The sequence below is a fragment of the Corythoichthys intestinalis genome, chromosome 14 (genome assembly GCF_030265065.1).
Source record: "Corythoichthys intestinalis isolate RoL2023-P3 chromosome 14, ASM3026506v1, whole genome shotgun sequence".
Taxonomy (NCBI): Eukaryota; Metazoa; Chordata; class Actinopteri; order Syngnathiformes; family Syngnathidae; genus Corythoichthys; species Corythoichthys intestinalis.
The window spans coordinates 44757352-44778009 of record NC_080408.1 but is presented as its reverse complement, the minus strand read 5'-3'; the positions used below and the strand labels follow the sequence as shown (position 1 = coordinate 44778009).

Sequence of the window (20658 nt, the reverse complement as noted above, 5' to 3'; positions counted from 1 at the left end):
GAAAGAGAATTAACCACAATGCCACAGGCAGGCCAATGTAAGTGTGCTGTAAGTATTGTGTACACACAACCACGCACTGTAAGGCTCTCACCTGGTAGAGCACTCACATACTTTCACAGCTTTCATTTCCCGCGTTTGTTCCCTTTTTAGATGCGGGGAGCGGAGTTGTTTGTTAACAATAAGGAAGCCTCATTGTGCTGAAGACAGCCACTAGAATGACTGTTTTTTGTGAGTGTGTATACATACTTTATGTTCTCTTACGCCTCCACTCACTGACTCAGTGCGACGTCACCCGGCGCCCATGTGTGAGTACAGTAAAACCCGCCGCAAGATTCCATGCAGGAAACACACAAGCATGCACAGACAGAGGGCCCATTCTTACACAAAGTGGGCAGGGTACAGTGACGTCGTGACGACAACACACAAACACACACACTTAGTGCTAAGAGGAGGAGGAGATTGTTGGAGGGTGGGGGGACGAGGCTAGAAGAGCAAACAGGAACAGAAAGTGAAGTCTGGTCATGATGTTTGTGTGTATGTGTGTGAGGGTGACAAAAAGAAGCACACAAGCTGATGCCTCAAGTTTGATTAACTGACAAGCAGGAGGAGGCCAGACCTGACACTGTGACCTGGACTTAAGGTAATATGTCACTTTGACTGAGTTCCTTTTGATGACCGAATGATAAAAGTTGGAGAGTTTAACTGTGCTGTGGTAGCTATTATTTCAAACATTGCTTCACTTCTTTTTACACTTGTATGATAAATAAGAGTTCAGTGTGTTTAAAGTGTGTGTGGTTATGAATGTAAAGGGTTTGTGTTTGCTCTGTGATTGGCTAGCGACCAGTCCAGATTGCAGCTCACATGTCACAATGAAAATTATATATACAGTATAGAAAAGCTATGACATTTTAATTTCTTGTCTTGAAAAGAAAAATTGGGATGGATAAGTGCAAAACACTGTGAAACTTAATTTGAATTGATCTTTGACCAAGTCATCTGTTATAGTCATCTGGAGATACACAGTATGATAACAGTTTTCTCCTTAATGACTGAGTAAATGTGAATGGTGGTGCGTGATTTGGGGACCCATCCTAGGCTTGATGATGGCTATGGATCTTCACTCAGCCTCACTACTAAATCTCTGAGTGATAAACTATTTATGATGGAAAAGAATGCTACCTTGGCTTTAAAACAACCATTATTTGTAGCCACCCATTTCCTATTGCACTTCTCCTTTGTAGGGTCACGGGTTCACAGTGAGTCTTTCTCAGCTGCCATTCACACCAATGGAAAAAAGTAGCAAGTGTACCCGGATTAGAAACAAGAACTTGTGCAAACCACTTGGCCACAATGTACTGTAGTTTCAATTCACAGTCAAATTTTCACATAAAATAGCATGCATAAGTGCATGTGTCCAAGTCTGAAACAAGTACAGTAACTTTTTAAATACAACTTAAAACTGCAGAACCTTCATAAATTGTTTTTTTAAGTGGCAGTTCTAATTGAGCCCTCTAATTTCTGCCTAGCAACAACTAACAACAAACTTGTGATTGCCCAGGAAAAAAGCAAAGCATTTCTGTCACATTTACAAAACCACGGCCTTGCTTGTTTTTTGTGTAGTCTATTATTCAAGCAAACATAGGTCATTAGGAGTTTTCTGCTTTTAGCCTTGCTAAAATGCAGTGGTGGATGAAGTACTCACTTTTTTTTTTATTTATGTAAAAGTACAGAAACAGGGGTAAAAATTACTAGAGTAATTTTTTCTTTAGATATTTGTACTTACGTAAAAGTACTAAATTAACTGCTTTAACATTCACAAGTAAAAAGTAAAGGTGTTTTCTCCCAATGCAAAAAGGTGATGTATATATTTTTTTTATTTTAAATATATGTGGTGCAGGCCGAAAATTTGGACACACCTCCTCATTTGTACGTTTTCTTTATTTTCATGACTTTTTATATGGAAAATTCTCTCTAAAGATAATAAAACTATGTATGAAAATGTGTGGGATTATGTACTTAGCAAAAAAGGTTAAATAAATAAAAATATGTATAATATTGTAGTATCTTCAAAGTAGCCACCCTTTGCTCTGATTGCTTTTTTGCACACTCTTGCCATTCTCTTGATGAACTTCAAGAGGGAGTCTCCTAATATGGTTTTAGACTTCTCAGGTATACGCTTTCAGGGTTGATTTGCGGAATGTATTGCTTTTTTAATGATGCTGGGACCTTCATTGGTGTTGCATTGAATGAGGTGTGTCCAAACATTTGGCCTGTACTGATATTATATACAGTTGTGGTCAAAAGTTTACATACACTTGTGAAGAACATAATGTCATGGCTCTCTTGAGTTTCCAGTTATTTCTACAACTCTGATTTTTCTCCGATAGAGTGATTGGAACAGATACTTCTTTGTCACAAAAAACATTTATCAAGTTTGGTTCTTTTATGACTTTATTATGGGTTAACAGAAAAAGTGATCAAATCTGCTGGGTCAAACATATACATACATGGATCTGAAAAAGCGAATGATTGACTTGAACAAGTCAGGAAAGTCACTTGTAGCCATTTCAAAGCAGCTGCAGGTCCCAAGAGCAACAGTGCAAACAATTGTTTGTAAGTATAAAGTGCATGGCACTGTTTTGTCACTGCCACGATCAGGAAGAAAACGCAAGCTATCACCTGCTGCTGAGAGAAAATGGGTCAGAAGGGTGAAGATTCAACCGAGAATCACCAAAAAGCAGATCTGCCAAGAATTAGAAGCTGCTGGAACACAGGTGTCAGTGTCCACAGTCAAGCGTGTTTTGCATCTCCATGGACTGAGAGGCTGCCGTGCAAGAAGGAAGCCCTTGACCCAAAAGCGGCACCTTAAGGCTCGACTGAAGTTTGCTGCTGATCACATGGACAAAGATAAGACCTTCTGGAGGAAAGTTCTGTGGTCAGACGAAACAAAAATCGAGCTGTTTGGCCACAATGCCCAGCAATATGTTTGGAGGAGAAAAGGTGAGACCTTTAACCCCAAGTACACCATGCCTACCGTCAAGCACGGTGGTGGTAGTATTATGCTGTGGGGCTGTTTTGCTGCCAATGGAACTGGTGCTTTACAGAGAGTAAATGGGATAAAGAAGAAGGAGGATTACCTTCAAATTCTTCAAGATAACCTAACGTCATCAGTCCGAAGGTTGGGTCTTGGGCGCAGTTGGGTGTTCCAACAGGACAATGACCCCAAACACACATCAAAAGTGGTAATGGAATGGCTAAATCAGGCTAGAATTAAGGTTTTCGAATGGCCTTCCCAAAGTCCCATTGAGAACTTGTGGAAAATGCTGAAGAAACAAGTCCATGACAGAAAGCCATCAAATTTAACTGAACTGCACCAATTCTGTCAAGAGGAGTGGTCAAAGATTCAACCAGAAGCTTGCCAGAAGCTTGTGGATGGCTACCAAAAGTGCCTAATTGAAGTGAAAATGGCCAAGGGACATGTTACCAAATATTAGCGCTGCTGTATGTATATTTTTGACCCAGCAGATTTGATAATAAATAAATAATAAAGTCATAAAAGAACCAAACTTCATGAATTTTTTTGTGACAAAGAAGTATCTGTTCCAATCACTCTATCAGAGAAAAATCAGAGTTGTAGAAATAACTGGAAACTCAAGAGAGCCATGACATTATGTTCTTCACAAGTGTATGTAAACTTTTGACCACAACTGTATATAATATCAGTACAGGCCAAATGTTTGGACAACCACAACTGTATATATATATATATATATATATATATATATATATATATATATATATATATCGGAGAAAATGTGACAGTAACAAAAAAACAATTAAGCGATAGTTATGAGGTAGGTATCAGTGACTTTTTTACAAACACTATTTTTTTCATTGTGACATAATTTTTTTTAAAAGTTTAAAATATGTGAGTGAATATTTTTTTTAAAGTCGTTTTTTTTAATGAAATATGTCTTGTCTGTGTTTTCCGCCATATATATCATAAATACAGTATATATTTATTATATATAAAGTATATAAATTGTGCAGAATGTAAAAAGTAATACAATTGACTGCACTGACTGTAAACAAAAACTCCAAAACTTAATTATAATCGCGGATTGCAAGCAACTTTCAGGTGCATACCCCCACCTCCTGTTTAAGAGTGTGCAGCACCCATTTGAAGGCGTGCTGCTCTCACTGTTGTTTTTTATTGGTCAATATCTTGTTTACCTTGCTAATCTTGCTTGTACTTGTGTTTCTCCCCCTAGTGTTCAATAACACTATAGTTGCACAGGGCTTTTTGAGGCATGAAAATGAAACTATCAATTCACAATGAGAGAAAAACAAACAAAAGTAATGTTGAAAACAGGTGATCATTTGAAAAGTAGTGGAGTAAAATGTAGATCCATGCTGTAAGATGGTGTGAAGTAAAACTAAAAAGTACCACTTCATATTTGTACTCTTGTAAAGTACAGATTCACAAAAATGTACTTCAGTAAAGCAACAAAGTACTTTTACTTCGTTACATTGCACAACTACTAAATTGTACTTTTTAGAAAAAAAAATTGAAAACTTCTTTAATATCCCAACAAACACTGAATCCATTGTTTGCGACTAAAAGCCCCAATCCCTTTAAAAAAAAAAATTCAAACGTTGTATTCTGCGCTCCGGGCCAATCATTAAAGATTCCTGCCATGCCTTCTGTCACCACTTCTGCTCTTTTAGGTCACGCGTGCGCTTTAAAAAGCAGCCCCCGTTGCAATCATAACATGTTTCTCAGCCTTTCCTGCTTTTGTGGGCCTCGTCAATAGGCTTGCCTGGACTAAATTATCCTCCTCGAGAGCACAATGTCATGAGAAAGTCTAGTGGACGATTAGACAGTCTCGGAATGTCATAACAGCCGTTGGGTACATTTCTTATGCTCAAAAAACGTGCCGCTTTTAATCTTTATTTTTTCTGTTGTGCTTTTACGATATTAAAGTAGCAGTAATAATATTTGTTTTCCAGTTTGCCCCTCAGCTCTCCCTAGTTATGTGTCATTCACTTTTAAAGGGGCATAAGTATTTTTTTGTTTGGTGGTTTGTTACAAAGTAAAATAGCTCCCAATTGTTTTAAGGAACATTTTTGTGATAAAATAACACAAGGTTAAACGATTGTAACACTTTTTGCAAATTCTCGTTCTTATCTTGGTGCTGGCTGTCCAATCTCGTCTGGAACGTTCTTTCTAAAATTGTCTTTGCACTTACAGTATTTACAGTTTCTTACTTGCAGGAGCACTATCTATGAGTAATGGACAGTGAGTCAATATGTGCACTATATTCACATAGTTGCTTGGAAGTAAACGGAATCAAGATTTTGAATTCAATGTTAACTTAAATGCTTTGTATGACTACAATACACAACTGGTGCAAAAGAATGAGTTTCATTTCTTATCTAGACTGTACAGTACATGTCCCGGCACAACATATTTTAGATTTTGTCACATCCCTCCAATACTGCAATAAAGTGTAGAAAATTGAAAATCCATCCTTAATTTAAAATTAGAAAACAAAACTAAAGGTGTCTTTATGTTTTGTCACATAAAAGTGTTTATTGTGACCGCCTCCTTGCTGGCGATGGCTAAGTAGCAGCTGAAAGAGCTTCATTTCCTGTTGAGAAAATGACTGGTGGAGGGTGTGAAGGGGGAGGTGGATGTTAGCTGGTCTGCCGGTAAAGCAATTTCACATATGAGAAGCGCAGCAACGGTTATGCCAAATGTGTTTTCGCTTCTCGTGCAGGTGTCTTCTGCCTCGCTCTCTGCCAACAAATGAGAGAGGAGAAGCTTTCCTCCCTTTCAGAGGGGTTTCAGTGAAAAAATGAGCTGTGACACTGCTACACTAAAAGACCCAAGGTGACCCGAGTCTTGAGGAACAGCTCCTAATTGAGTCATTGTAACGCATGTTTTTTTGGCTAGGCTTCTTTTATCCTTTTTTTCCCCTGCATGGCACCTTCTCTGTGTGACAGAATTCTACTTGCTATTGGAAAGTAAGAACAGAGGTGTCATGAGATACAAGTGACTCGACTTTTGTGTGTGTTTTTTTTTTTTTTTTATATATATAAACCAAGATGATTTGAACAAAACTTGCTGGTGTAGGTGTACTATCAGCTCGGGGTGCACAATCTGCTCGGAGTCCAACACTTGACAGTGACGTTTGTTTATTCTCGCAATATGATTGGTCGAAGAATCGAAATGCATGCCCAGAGCTGTGCTCTCTTGTAAAATGCCTGTTTAAATGTGTGACAGTTGTTCTTTAGACTCGTAGTGATGCGTCGCCATAGACTTCATAACCTATTGACCAAGGGCGTAGGTTTGGTTTTAATATTGGTAGGGATGATATAACAGCATAACCTGTATGTACACTTTTTGCTGGGGACGGGACATTAATAAGACCAAACAGATTTGGTGTATGGGGGTGAGGGTTACATTTCTCATCAATATGAACCTAATTAATTGATAGGCTAAATGATTAAGGCAAAATAAATCTGTATTGACCTATACTAACCTACACACTGCACATTTATAACGTCTTAATCTGATATATATTTTTTAAATCTAGTCAAATAATTTTCTCCATCTTTTTTTGAGTGTTAAAGGCTAGTTAACAGATTAATGTGTCAGATTCTTCCACTTACTTTAAGTAAATACCATAATTTCCCCAATATAAGGCGCACCCGTGTATAATGCGCACCCCAAATTTACTTGTAAAATCTAGGGAAAATTATTGTACCCGTTTATAACGCACACCCTAATTGTAGTACCAATAAATAGAAGAATACAAGAAAACGGAGCTCCTGCAGAGATAAAGAAATGTGATTTTACTGACTAGTGAAACACAGCACAAGCATAGCACATTGGTAGTTCAAAACATTACGATAAACTGAAAATATTTACGGTAATAATATGATTTGACAATTTCTCCAACTTACCAGAATCTAGGAGAAAACAAAACAGATGTGACTTTTCTTTTAAAGGCTGCTGTATAACTTGCTCGTTTCATCATGATGAATAAATGTATCTTCCATGGATTGATACGGTAAAATGAAAGTGAAAACGTAAGTCGGAAATTCGTGAGAGCTCATCGCTGTCAACACGACAGTAACAATAAGAACTATTCTTATTTGGGTTTGAGTTTCCCGAGGGACAGATATTGTTGACGGACATAGCACACAGTGTGTGCTTATGTTTGTTATGGTCCGAGCTGCAGAGCTGCAATAAACGTTGACTCAAATGAGTTCAAGAAACTAAATTCTGTGCTTTACGAAGAGTGAAAAAAGCAGAATTTAACACAGACGAAATCATTCGGCCGATTAGAGTGAAGTATTACCGAAACAAAATGGTGACGTCACGTACCGTATTGGTCGGCAACAGGTCGCCGCATACGTTTCTTCAACACAACGTGGCCGTGTCAATAAAAAAAAAAAAAATGGTTTATATATATATATATATATGTAATATATATATATTTCTGTCTCCATCCATGTACACGTTTATAATGCGCGCCATGATTTTACAAGTTAATTTTTTGGGGAAAAAAGTGAGCGTTATATTCGGGAAATTACGGTATTAGTATTTGTTCATATTGAGCTGGTCATTTGTCACATAAATCAAGAAAAAAATTATTTCAAATAATGTTTTGAACAATATTCTTGAATTAAGAAGATTTCTGACGAAAAACTTCTTTTAAGATTAAATATACAAACTTTTTGCTTATAAGAAGTCTGTTAAGCTCATTTTCAGCTAGCTGTTCTTCTTATTTCAAGAAATCTCAGTAAGTAAAATCAACTTGGTGTATTGTAGCAGTAGCAAAATTAGTGGGGTGTTTCCCACCTCCACAACATTGACGTCTTTTTACATTACTTACAGTGGCCGCTGCTGGCGGAAAAAAACTTCTAATATCCCTCGTCTTTGAAGTGGGCGGGGGAAGTGGCATGTTGTATTTCTGTCGGGCTGTGAATGGGTGTGTGTGTGGGGGGGATGGGGGGGTACAAGTCATCAGTCAATCAAACGTGTGTTTGAGGGGAAAAAATGGACTGGAACATTCAGCGAGTGAAAAGGGGTCAGTGTAAGTCTGAACATAATGAAAGTACTGTAATTCATTTAATAATGGTAGGGCCAATTCTATCCTTACAACATGTTAATAAATTAACTGAATTCTGTATAGATATGGACGTAAAACTCTCTCAATTCTTTGTTAAAAGAGCAAAAAACCGGGCAGTTACGCATCTATTTAAAGTATATATGCCGAAGAATGACGCCAATGCTGCAGCGGTTCTCCTTCTCCCATTGATTTTTTTTCCACAACGTTTCAAAATGTATGCATGGTACGAAAAATAAAATATTTACCTTGAATCCTCGAACAAATCACTCCTGAGACAATCGTTCCTGTTTGTATGCGGTACAGCTTTCATAGTTCTTCCAAAAATCCAAGCTTAAATCTGGCTTGGAAAGAGCATGTGCCGTCTTCGGCTGACTATTACTAAATGAAGCTCGGCGGCTCGGCCCCCTATGGTAAGGCGTGACATAGTGACATAGTGTCATGTCAATAGGTAATGAAGTCTATGGCGTCGCTTAAAATTGCGAGTTTAAAAATGCATATGTAAAGCAGCTGATGATATCACAGACAGATGATTATTGCAATTACAGTGGGGTAAATAAGTATTTAGTCAACCAGTAATTGTGCAAGTTCCTCCACTTGAAAATATTAGAGAGGCCTGTAATTGTCAACATGGGTAAACCTCAACCATGAGAGACAGAATGTGAAAACAAATCCATAAAATCACATTGTTTGATTTTTAAAGAATTTATTTGCAAAACATGGTGGAAAACAAGTATTTGGTCAATACCAAAAGTTCATCTCAGTACTTTGTTATATACCCTTTGTTGCAATAACAGAGGCCAAACGTTTTCTGTAACTCTTCACAAGCTTTTCACACACTGTTGCTGGTAATTTGGGACATTCCTCCATGCAGATCTCGTCTAGAGCAGTGATGTTTTGGGGCTGTCATTGGGTAACACGGACTTTCAACTCCCTCCTCACCCCGTGGCGTCAAAATGATAACAAGAACGGTGAGCAAAAATCCCAGAACCACACAGGGCACCTAGTGTATGACCTACAGAGAGCTGGGACCACAGTAAGAAAGACTACTATCAGTAACACAATGCGCCGCCAGGGACACAAATCCTGCACTGCGAGACGTGTCTCCCTGCTGAAGAAAGTACACGTCCAGGCCCGTCTGGGGTTCACTAGAGAGCATTTGGATGATCCAGAAGAGGACTGGGAGAATGTGTTATGGTCAGATGAAACCAAAATAGAACTTTTTGGTAGAAACACAGGTTCTCGTGTTTGGAGAAAAAAAGGATACTGAATTGCACCATACCCACTGTGGGGTGGAAAAATCATGCTTTGGGGCTGTTTTTCTGCAAACGGACCAGGACGACTGATCTGTGTAAAGGAAAGAATGAATGGGGCAATGTATTGAGAGATTTTGAGTGAAAATCTCCTTCCATCAGCAAGGGCATTGAAGATGAGACGTGGCTGGGTCTTTCAGCATGACAATGATCCCAAACACACAGCCAGGGCAACAAAGGAGTGGCTTCGTAAGAAGGATTTCAAGGTCCTGGAATGGCCTAGCCAGTCTCCAGATCTCAACCCCATAGAAAATCTGTGGAGGGAGTTGGAAGTACGTGTTGCCCAACGACAGCCCCAAAACATCACTGCTCTAGAGGATATCTGCATGGAGGAATTGGTCAAAATACCAGCAACAGTGTGTGAAAAGCTTGTGAAGAGTTACAGAAAACGTTTGTTCTCCGTTATTGCCAACAAAGGGTACATAACAAAGTATTGAGATGAACTTTTGGTATTGACCAAATACTTATTTTCCACCTTGATTTGCAAATAAATTCTTTAAAAATCAAACAATGTGATTTTCTGGGTTTTTTGTCCACATTCTGTCTCTCATGGTTGAGGTTTACCCATGTTGACAATTACAGGCCTCTCTAATATTTTCAAGTGGGAGAACTTGCACAATTAGTGGTTGACTAAATACTTATTTAAAAAGGTTTTATTCCCTGGCTTTTAACCCTCCATCAGAATCAACCCTTTTAATGTTTTATGGTTTGTTATTTTGTTTTATTTATTTTTTTGCTTGCTTGCTTTTGACATCAGTAATGATGTAGTATGTTCTTTTCTTTAAATAATGAACATTTTCTTCATATAAATCGCCCATTACTTACACAATAGAAAACTTTTGCTGCATTTGAGGAAGGTAGGAAGTCACACTTATCCCAATCGAAGGATCCCAGTTGCAACCTCAAAGCATTCCAAGTGAATGTCAACAACAAAGATGGTTGATCACAACAATTAGTTGTTTTTAATTTTAGCCATTTATAGACATTTTGACCTCCAGCAAACCTGCCTTTTCATAAGCGAGCAAAAAGTGGAGGAAAAATGACGGTTGTGATAATTGCACACACTGTAACTGGCCTGTATTAGTTACATCCTAGTTGAAAGGCAATATAAAAATATCAATTCATGAAGCTAATTTACTGTATGAGAAAAAATATATGGCCCCTAAAAAAAACAATCTAACTTCATTATTGTGTCATCAATACGTTGTCTTATCTTGAGCGCCATTTTGTCGAGTGAAGTCAGATTTCAGCAATTTGTGAAGTGGTATTTTTCCCCCCCAACAATGATCTCCCAGTTCAAGTGGCGTCACAATTATATTTTTCCTGGTCGGAGGTTGGAAATGTCTCTCCACACGAGTGATGTTGTGATGTCATCGGCAGGCACAGCCCCGCCGAGCAGATTGTGCAAACCGAGCGGATAGTGGACCTACAACGGCTCACATACGGATTTCCAGTTCAACCTGCCCTGTCACATCCTAATCTGTCCTTCCTACTCTAATTGTCACTTTTCGGTGATTACGGGTACCCCCTCTCTCCTAAACAGATTAATCTGTAATAAGTTTGCAACACTACTCATAGTGATGAAGCATATTTAATCATGTTTTTCTATCTGTGTTACCCCTGTTATTTCGTTATCTCTGTCCCCTTAAACTATCTTCTGCCCAGATGCATTTTACTAACAACCACAAAGGGACTATTACAAACTCACTAAAGGTGGATTTCAGCATTTTAAGACATTCAGTCTTGCAGTTGAAGAATATAATTCAGTGGAACAGTCAACTATTTTTTTAAAAATCCAAAAACTGGCAGTAGCATGAAATTTTAATTCGTCCACTTTGATTCTCCCCCCCCAACTCTCTTGTTAGACTTCCCTCTCAGCGGGACTCCCACCCAGATTGTTTAACTACATCTCTCACTCAGATCCCAATGTTCCATCCCTGCCGATGCAAATCTGCCCCAATCTGTCTGTCTCTGGCCTCTGGTGTTCCTCTGAGGATCTCTCACAGAGGTCTGCTCTGAATCCTCAATGACACCTCTACAGTTTGAATGAGAGGAATGTATAATTATGAAAAATGTGAAACAAAGAAACCACCACAATATGGCGAACAGCCACTTGAGCAAAACTTTAAACTATGTTAGTCCTTGTGATTTGAGGAGCTTCATTTCAGCAAGTTCCAGTCTTTTTGTGGCGTCAATAGGCAATCGCAAACCTTTACTGATAGATTTGAGCTTTCGGTAAAAGTTAAGCTAGCTGGAAGCGTCTTGAAATTGTGAAAGTACATTTCTTCCCTGAAAAATTTCAGATGTGAACAGCACAATAATGACAGAAGCGTTGACACACTGCAAAGAAGGGCTTTATTGACTGATGACTTAACAGTAGAATTGATTTCTCATTAGCTGGCTAATTATTTCCAGAACAACCAAAACACATCAATTGTATGCTTCCAACTAGAGGTCCACCATTATGGGATTTTCAAGTGCTGATGGCCATATTGATATCTAAAAAAATTGCTGACTGCCGATATCCAAAGCCGACTTTGGAAGCCGATGTTTGAGGCCGATATACTTTTTTTAAAAGCTCGTAGATTTTACAGGGATTTTTTTTAATTGCTTCAAAAGCTTCAAATTTACAATAATGACCTGAGACTTAAAGGGAATCTCAAACTTAAAGACTCGTAGCCGCTAATAAGCCACAATTGTTCTATTTTACAAAAATATGTTATTAGAAACACGTATAATATTGCCATTGATTTAAAAATCTATAATATTGAGTACATGTTTTGACCTACGGAGGGCGCCATGTTTTATGGACGCTCTGAGTGATGACGTAAATTGTCATTGTCACTCAACGAATACTACATGATTAATACAATTCCTTCTACGCTGCGAGACATCCAACACATGCGCTCATCAGTTAAAAGCGGCAAGTACTTACTATTTGTGTTTTATGACCTTTTCATTGCCTCAAACTACTTTTTGCGTTTGTTTCCCTGTCATACTTTTAAGCATTTTTTTTTCTTGTGGTAGCTTTAAAGGAGATTGTTGATCTGTTGACTACATTAGTCACGGAGCATATTTAACCCACCCCTATTTTGATATTACTACGTTTATGTATTTTCTTAAGGCATCTTTAGTGTGTTCTGTCTGTATGCATCTGAACAAAACAAGCTGAAAGCGCACTGTAGTACTTTGCGTGTCAATTCGCCTCTTGTAAACGTTTAGCTGGTGTAGCACATTTTGACACACCACTGTTTTTTTTTTCCTACACTCATCTCGTCTCATCCCGTCTTTCCTGTTTATTTTGCTTTTGCTGCTCGTTTTGTGAAATACTGACAGTGCTGTCATGCTCCTTAATGTTCTTCTCGGGTTCAAAGTGAAAGGGTTGAACAGATGACATGTTTATGTCGCTAAAGTCAGCGTAACCATGTGACGTCACCGCCCTGCGACGTCAACAACAATGGCGACCTACAGTATTAGTTCAACTAATGCTACAAGTTACATTTAGAGTGTAAGTATCACTCAGTAAACACCTTAGAAGGCTAAAGCAACATTGCATATTCTCTCATGCAAGATTAAAAAAACAATCTTACATTATTTACAAAAGAGGCAAGCCTGAAACTTTCTGTAACAGCCTGCCTTCAAGCTGCTGCAGGGCCCTTCCGGGGTCCTCCCGTCAGTCAGCGGCGGCCACAGTTACCCACACAGATGCCTGATCAAAATCCTTTTTTTTAATCAGCTTATTTTCTTACTAATCGGGCGATGGCCAATGTTGGGGGGAAAAGTCCATATATCAGCCGGCCGATATATCAATCGACCTCTAGTTCCAACCGAAAGATGTCACGTGTAAATTCACTGTAAATTTATTTGAGGAAATAATGAAAACAATATTCAGTTGTATTTGATTAAAGTGTGAAAATTTGAATTTGCTTAACAATTCTCCACTCGTATACCTGTTCATATCAGTACCGATTTACAAACTTTTCTAGTACTGTATAACCCCAAACTAACAGACAAAAAGCTCACAAATGATAAAGCACAATATTGCCGGGAACCAAAGTATTGTACTAGATCAGGGGTCGGCAACTCAAAATGTTGAAAGAGCCATATTTGGCCAAATTAACAAAAAACAAATATGTCTGGAGCCGCAAAAATTAAAAGCCTTATAGAAGCATTATAATAAAGTCAACACATGTTGTATGTATCTATGTTAGCCTAGTATCAAAATGACTAAGTTGGCTATAAATACATAATGAGCCTTCATGATTAAATGTTTATTTTCCTTGCAGTGCATTCTATAGAGAATGACGCACCACGTGACTACTTGTTGTTGTCCGACAGTGCCTCAAGTTTAACTTCATTACCATATTAATGAAGTATGTTTAACTGCTTTGATAAAACTAAGGAATGCAATGAAGAAATCCGAATTGTGATGTCATTTGTATTTTGAAGATTCGAAAAAACAACAAAATAGAATGTGCATAACGTGCCTCTTATCTGGGCAACAAGCATAGTGCAACAAAATGCAGCCTGGGGTAGGATGAAAGAGGAAGCATGGAAGACGAAACCCAAGAATGTTGATGAACTCTGGGAGACATGCAAGACTGCTTTCTTTGACGTTCCTGATGACTTCATCAATAAATTGAATGAATCCTTGCCGAACCGCATGGATGCAGACCTTCAAGCCCATTGAAGTCATACAAAATATTAAATTTGGATCTCACAGCACCACTACTTAATTCACTTATGTTATGTAACATATTTTTGTATTTAAAGTACATTTTTTGTTCAATTTTCACACTACTTTCTGTAGGCGACAAAACTTTTGTCTTGCCAAAATTTGACATTTATGTCTTCATTAAATCATAAATCTTTTTTCAGTGAAACAAATATATTTTTGTACATTCAACATAATTTGGGAGGGTCTTAGCTTTCATATGAGCCATTTCCAAAACCAATTGAATAATTAAAAGTCAGGTTATTAGCAATTGTTTCTACAAAATGGATAAGCGACAAGACTTTTGTCAGGGACTGTATTCTCCTCAGTTTTATTTTCTCTTTTCCTCTTTGGAATCCATGTCCCATCATTTTGCCGCCGGTTTGTTTCAACCAAGAGCTGCCCTGCTGATAGAAACGTGTGTTGCAGGCTATGACGCAAATCTTCGTTGACAGAAAATGTTGAAATGTAATATTTTTTCTTCACATTTTTACAGCATTGGAAAATGTTAAGACTGTTTGTGCAATGTTTGTCCTGCTACAGAAACCATGTTCAAACAAAAAATGTATTTCCTACCTCTTTTTTTCTATTTTCAAACATTTTTGAAATACTCCAGGGAGCCACTAGGACAGCGCTGGCTCTCAAAACACAGGATGCTGACCCCCATATTAGATGAAATAATTCAAATAATGTAATGTAATAATTTTATATGCTGTTTGCTTTCAGGTGTCAAGTTATTGAGCACATCAAAAGGGAAGGCAAAAAGCACTTGGCTACAATTTCTGCAAGATTACAGTCATCGCAGTTTTAGACTGAAGCTCATTTCTGCTGTCTTCCATCTTCTATTGCATCAGCTTGAAGCAAATGAAACTCCAAACAAGCTTTAAATCTGCTATGTGGACAGAAATCTGATGTCCTGAGAGCCATCTAAACCATTAAGTTGGCTTAAAACATTTGGTCTAAAAGCTATGGAAGGGACAACAGAGAGCATCCGCAATTTCTTCAACCATCTTTGGATCTTTGTGACGGCCAAACACAACCAGGGTGTCTACAATACAGTGTGCCTGGTGGTCCTCCTCACTCTGCCTCTCATCGTTTTCCTCACCACGCTGGCAGTGTGTTGCCACTGTTGCTGCTGTCACCATGCAAAAAGCTGCTGCTGCTGCTGTCGAGTAGGAGGGGGCGCCACTGAATCCAAGAAAAAGAAGAAAAACTCGGCCAATAACGATGACTTGTGGATTTCAGTCAAGACGGGGCAGATGATGCCTGATCTGGTCGCCCTGCCAATGGAGTAAGAAGTCATTTTTCCTGGTCAGAAGCCTTTCGCTGGATGGGAGACTGAAAAGACTGTAAAACTGTGCTAAAACTGTTTGGATTTTGTGTTAGCACCATGTTTACAACTTTTGTGGTACAGACATTCAGAAGCTCAATAGATGCCAGTATGGCAGAATTTTCAGGGTCAAACTGTTAAAAGTGTTGCTATGTCACTGTTTTGCGGCATATCGATGACAAAGAGTTAAGTTGGAGTGCGTTGAGGAGCTGCGTGTAGTGCTTTGCTGCTGTATTCTGGCATGTGTATGTAATTTTGAACCTTTAGACATCCCTCAGTCCCTATTAGACCATGCTGGAAATCCGAGTGAATCTGTGTTTGTATGTCCGCATATGAGCTGTTCATGCTGTTCTGTATTCAGGAGGGCACATCAGTTTCCAAGGCCAGTTGTAACCCGGCCTTCTCGTCACAAGCAATCTACGATGTCTTTGAAAGTAAAGAAAGAAAAGAAGAGAAATTACTCTTGATTTTTGGCTCAGGAATTCAAAGCACGTGTTGACTGCTGTCATTGCTGGTTCGGGTCCACGGGTATTTTGAAAAGCTCAGCTCGGTTACATCTCATGGGACGTTTATAGCAATTCTCGTCAAACTATGCATTTCACCATATCAAAGAATTCCCCCATGTTATAAGGATAACAGCAAATTAGTTGTATTAACTTTGCTGAAAAGCTCTAACAACGACTCTGCAAACCGTTGACAATTTATTCCAAATCGAAGAACAGTCCAAAAAAATAAAACTGGGCCCACGCTCCATTTCTAGCAGCATGTACTGGGCATCCAGGGAAGCCGGGGGTGGCATCAATTTTGGATTGGGCAAAACAGTTCGTAAGTGTCTTTGTTCAGTGCAACGCTGATTATCGGTATCTTCTGTCAGCGTCAGCCGGATGTTAGGGTTAGGGTTTGAGTTACCGTATAGCGAGGGTGTGACATGGTTGGTCAACTTGCACCATACTACTGTACTTTTTTTTTTTTTTTTTTTAATTGAACAATACAAAACATACAAATAACAGACAATAATACAAAGCAACTAGTTCACATAGAATATAACCTTCTCAACATGTTTACATCATAAGATATACAAAAAAAATAATAAATAGAAATAATAACTCAAGAGGAAACTAAGTATAAGCTAAACAATTTTGCATGAGCTTCTAGAGTAGACTTGCATTTATTATTTTGTATCATATTAAGTGATGTGAAATATGTTCAAATTCAACCCAAAAAAATGTTAAAAGTTCGAATTTACTTTTATGAAATTTAGATTTATGAATATGAAATTTCCCTAACAATATATAAAGATTTAATACCGTTTATGGCATCATTCCTGCCTCAACCATAACTTAACAAAGGAATTATGTGCTAATATAAGGGTACCCAAATTCTTGAAAACAAGGGCGTAGGTTTAGTCTCAACATTGGTAGGGAGGATATAACGGCATAACCTTCATGTACACTTTTTGCTGGGGACGGGACATAAACAAGACCAAACAGATAATTGAACGGGGGTCAGGGCAACATTTCTCATGAATATGAACCTAATTAGTTGATAGGCTAAATGATCAATACAAAATAAATCTGTATTGACTTACAGTATACTTACTTTCATGTGTATTGGTTCAGGTGGTATGTTTGATTCAAAACATTTTAAGTGCAAGCCCTTAATTTAAAAAAAACACCCCAAAAAAACCACTTGGAGCTATCCAAGAATGGGTCCACTTCAGGAGGATACTGGAGCACCCCTAGACTCAAACTAAAGTATTGAAATATAAAAGTGGTTTGAGGAAAAAAAATAAATGGAAAAAAAATTCTGAGATATACAAGGAGCGATCTGCATCTGAGGCATACTAGACTACCCAAAGACTCGAACCAAGGTATTCTCATGAAATTCTAACGTGTGATTTCATTTCACACAATTTTTTTTTGTATCAGTTCATGTTCATATCAGTGCCCCCCAGAAGTAGACACATTCTTGGATAGCTCCCCCTTTTTTTTTTTTTTTAATAAAGGGACTTGCACTCTGAAGCTACCACGTTGCATTACTGTAATGCACATAATGCAAACAATGATCCAAATGAGGGACGACTAACTTGACTTTGTTGTTCCTTGTGGAGGCTGGCCTGACCGCAGTAGCTTTGCAAGTTAGCAAGTTCACATGGTTTAATGTTATGCTAACTCTGATGCAGGTCAGACTTTCAGTGCAAAATGTGTGGTGTTTCCCCCAAATCCACAACAGGGATGTCTTTTTACAGGTGCTGCTGCTGCTGGCCAAAAATAAAACTTTAAAAACTAACTAATATCCCACCTCTTGGAAGGGGATGGGCATGTTGTCGACATGAATCTGTCGGGGCTGAGTGAGTGTGCGTGTGTGCACGTGTGGCGGAGGTGAGGGGTGGGGGGTCAAGTCATCAGCCAATCGAATGTGCATTTGAGGGGGAAAAATGAACCGGCACATTCAGCAAGTGAAAAAAGATCAATTTAAGTTTGAAACAATAATGAAAAAAATTCACTAAATAATGGTAGGGTTTATTCTGTCCTTATAACATATAAGAAGACGATCTATATTACCTATATACAGTAACTGAACTCATTATATAATGCAAATAAGGTTGAAAGTTGGTGGGGACAATTTGAGAGTCCTGAAAGGTTGGTCGTGTTATGTCCTTACCGTCCCTATGCAAACCCTTGCTTGAAAGTCATATTCTTTATCCTGAGCAAAGACTAATTAACATTACTGTGTCGTATTGAAAGTTAGTGATCATGGGCTCATATTAGACGGCACTACTGAACTTCCTAACGTTTTTTGCAACAAATCTCAATGTTTACCCCAGAGGTTGCGCTGGACATTTTCGTTGTCTGTCATTTTGACTGACAGGGTCATACAAATCCGGTCATAGTCTATTTTTACCCGTCACTTAAATTTTTAAAATGATAATGATGACATATTCAATAGTATTTAGTATTCATTCATTTTTAATTAATATTGTAACGCTTGCTTGGCGGCGAAAAATTAGACACGGAAGTCGTGGTATTTTTCTCCCTTTTTACTCTGCTTACCGCCAACAACTCCGCCCCCAAAGAAAAAGAGGCAACGATATAGACCCCAATCACTAACGTCACACAATGATCTTAATTGTGGTTGTCAGCCCAAAATCTTCTAAATATATATTAAATGCATCTTACCAGATATAAAAAGACTACTACATAGTCTGTGGTGATCGTTTGGTGCCCAGATTTCTTGTCGAATTACAGCAGTCCATCTCGCTCTCATCTTCGCGTCTCTCAGAATACGGTAGAACTTCAAGTCTCTCCGTCTATCTTCTCTGTTACAGCAACCAACCACCACACACGCCTTCACCATTTTGATTATTAATATTAACGAGCAGAAAAACATGCCGTAATAGGAGGCATGTATGTAGCGGTAATGTGTAAACATGACGAGCTGACACACAATATGGCGGCCCCGGTCAGGGCGGCGGAGTTGTGACGTCATGTGTTTGGGGTCTATACACAGGCGGCAATCTTGTCCATCAATTGGATGACGCGCTGGCACACCGGGTGCACCAATAAGAACCTCGCGTTGATGTGTCAATCACGGTGCCGCCGCCAGACCCCGGTGACGCTACAATATTCTGACAGAAGAGCCAATGACGTCATGCATTAAGAGAGACAATAGCTAATTAATATGCTAACTCGCCACCCTGTGGTCTCACTGGTCTGGGGTGTGAATTGCAACCTGTCAAAATGACGGACGGACTTCAGTTTTTTCCGTCACCGTTTTAAAAAACCGGTCAACGACGGAAAATATCCGGTTAACGCGACCCCTGGTTTACCCCAACTGTAGCTGTTTAAATAATACATGTACAGTGCCTTGCAAAAGTATTCGGCCCCCTTGAACCTTGCAACCTTTCGCCACATTTCAGGCTTCAAACATAAAGATATAAAATTTTAATTTTTTGTCAAGAATCAACAACAAGTGGGACACAATCGTGAAGTGGAACAAAATTAATAGGATAATTTAAACTTTTTTAACAAATAAAAAACTGAAAAGTGGGGCGTGCAATATTATTCGGCCCCCTTGCGTTAATACTTTGTAGCGCCACCTCTTGCTCCAATTACAGCTGCAAGTCGCTTGGGGTATGTTTCTATCAGTTTTGCACATCGAGAGACTGACATTCTTGCCCATTCTTCCTTGCAAAACAGCTCGAGCTCAGTGAGGTTGGATGGAGAGTGTTTGTGAACAGCAGTCTTCAGCTCTTTCCACAGATTCTCGATTGGATTCAGGTCTGGACTTTGACTTGGCCATTCTAACACCTGGATACGTTTATTTTTGAACCATTCCATTGTAGATTTGGCTTTATGTTTTGGATCATTGTCCTGTTGGAAGATAAATCTCCGTCCCAGTCTCAGGTCTTGTGCAGATACCAACAGGTTTTCTTCCAGAGTGTTCCTGTATTTGGCTGCATCCATCTTCCCGTCAATTTTAACCATCTTCCCTGTCCCTGCTGAAGAAAAGCAGGCCCAAACCATGATGCTGCCACCACCATGTTTGACAGTGGGGATGGTGTGTTCAGGGTGATGAGCTGTGTTGCTTTTACGCCAAACATTTCGTTTTGCATTGTGGCCAAAAAGTTCAATTTTGGTTTCATCTGACCAGAGCACCTTCTTCCACATGTTTGGTGTGTCTCCCAGGTGGCTTGTGGCAAACTTTAAACAAGACTTTTTATGGATATCTTTGAGAAAGGGCTTTCTTCTTGCCACTCTTCCATAAAGGCCAGATTTGTGCAGTGTACGACTGATTGTTGTCCTATGGACAGACTCTCCCACCTCAGCTGTAGATCTCTGCAGTTCATCCAGAGTGATCATGGGCCTCTTGGCTGCATCTCTGATCAGTTTTCTCCTTGTTTGAGAAGAAAGTTTGGAAGGACGGCCGGGTCTTGGTAGATTTGCAGTGGTCTGATGCTCCTTCCATTTCAATATGATGGCTTGCACAGTGCTCCTTGAGATGTTTAAAGCTTGGGAAATCTTTTTGTATCCAAATCCGGCTTTAAACTTCTCCACAAAAGTATCTCGGACCTGCCTGGTGTGTTCCTTGGTTTTCATAATGCTCTCTGCACTTTAAACAGAACCCTGAGACTATCACAGAGCAGGTGCATTTATACGGAGA

The 20658-nt window shown here is 38.9% G+C and overlaps 1 protein-coding gene across 2 annotated transcripts; it reads left to right on the top strand.

Moving 5' to 3' along the window:
• Positions 1-480: 480 nt before the first annotated feature.
• LOC130929348 (uncharacterized protein KIAA0040) lies at positions 481-19398 on the top strand. 2 transcript variants are annotated; one of them, XM_057856444.1, is made up of 3 exons: positions 481-640; positions 5781-5893; positions 14892-19398. In XM_057856444.1, exon 3 carries the CDS (start codon positions 15134-15136, stop codon positions 15458-15460), a length of 327 nt encoding a protein of 108 aa, XP_057712427.1. In that variant the 5' UTR covers positions 481-640; positions 5781-5893; positions 14892-15133; the 3' UTR covers positions 15461-19398. The 2 variants fall into 2 exon arrangements, with proteins under 2 accessions (XP_057712427.1, XP_057712426.1); XM_057856443.1 differs by lacking the exon at positions 5781-5893.
• Positions 19399-20658: the final 1260 nt, after the last annotated feature.

Coding starts and splice junctions, on each gene's coding strand:
- LOC130929348 (XM_057856443.1), top strand. CDS start 15,134: ATGGAAGGGACAACAGAGAGCATCCGCAATTTCTTCAACCATCTTTGG.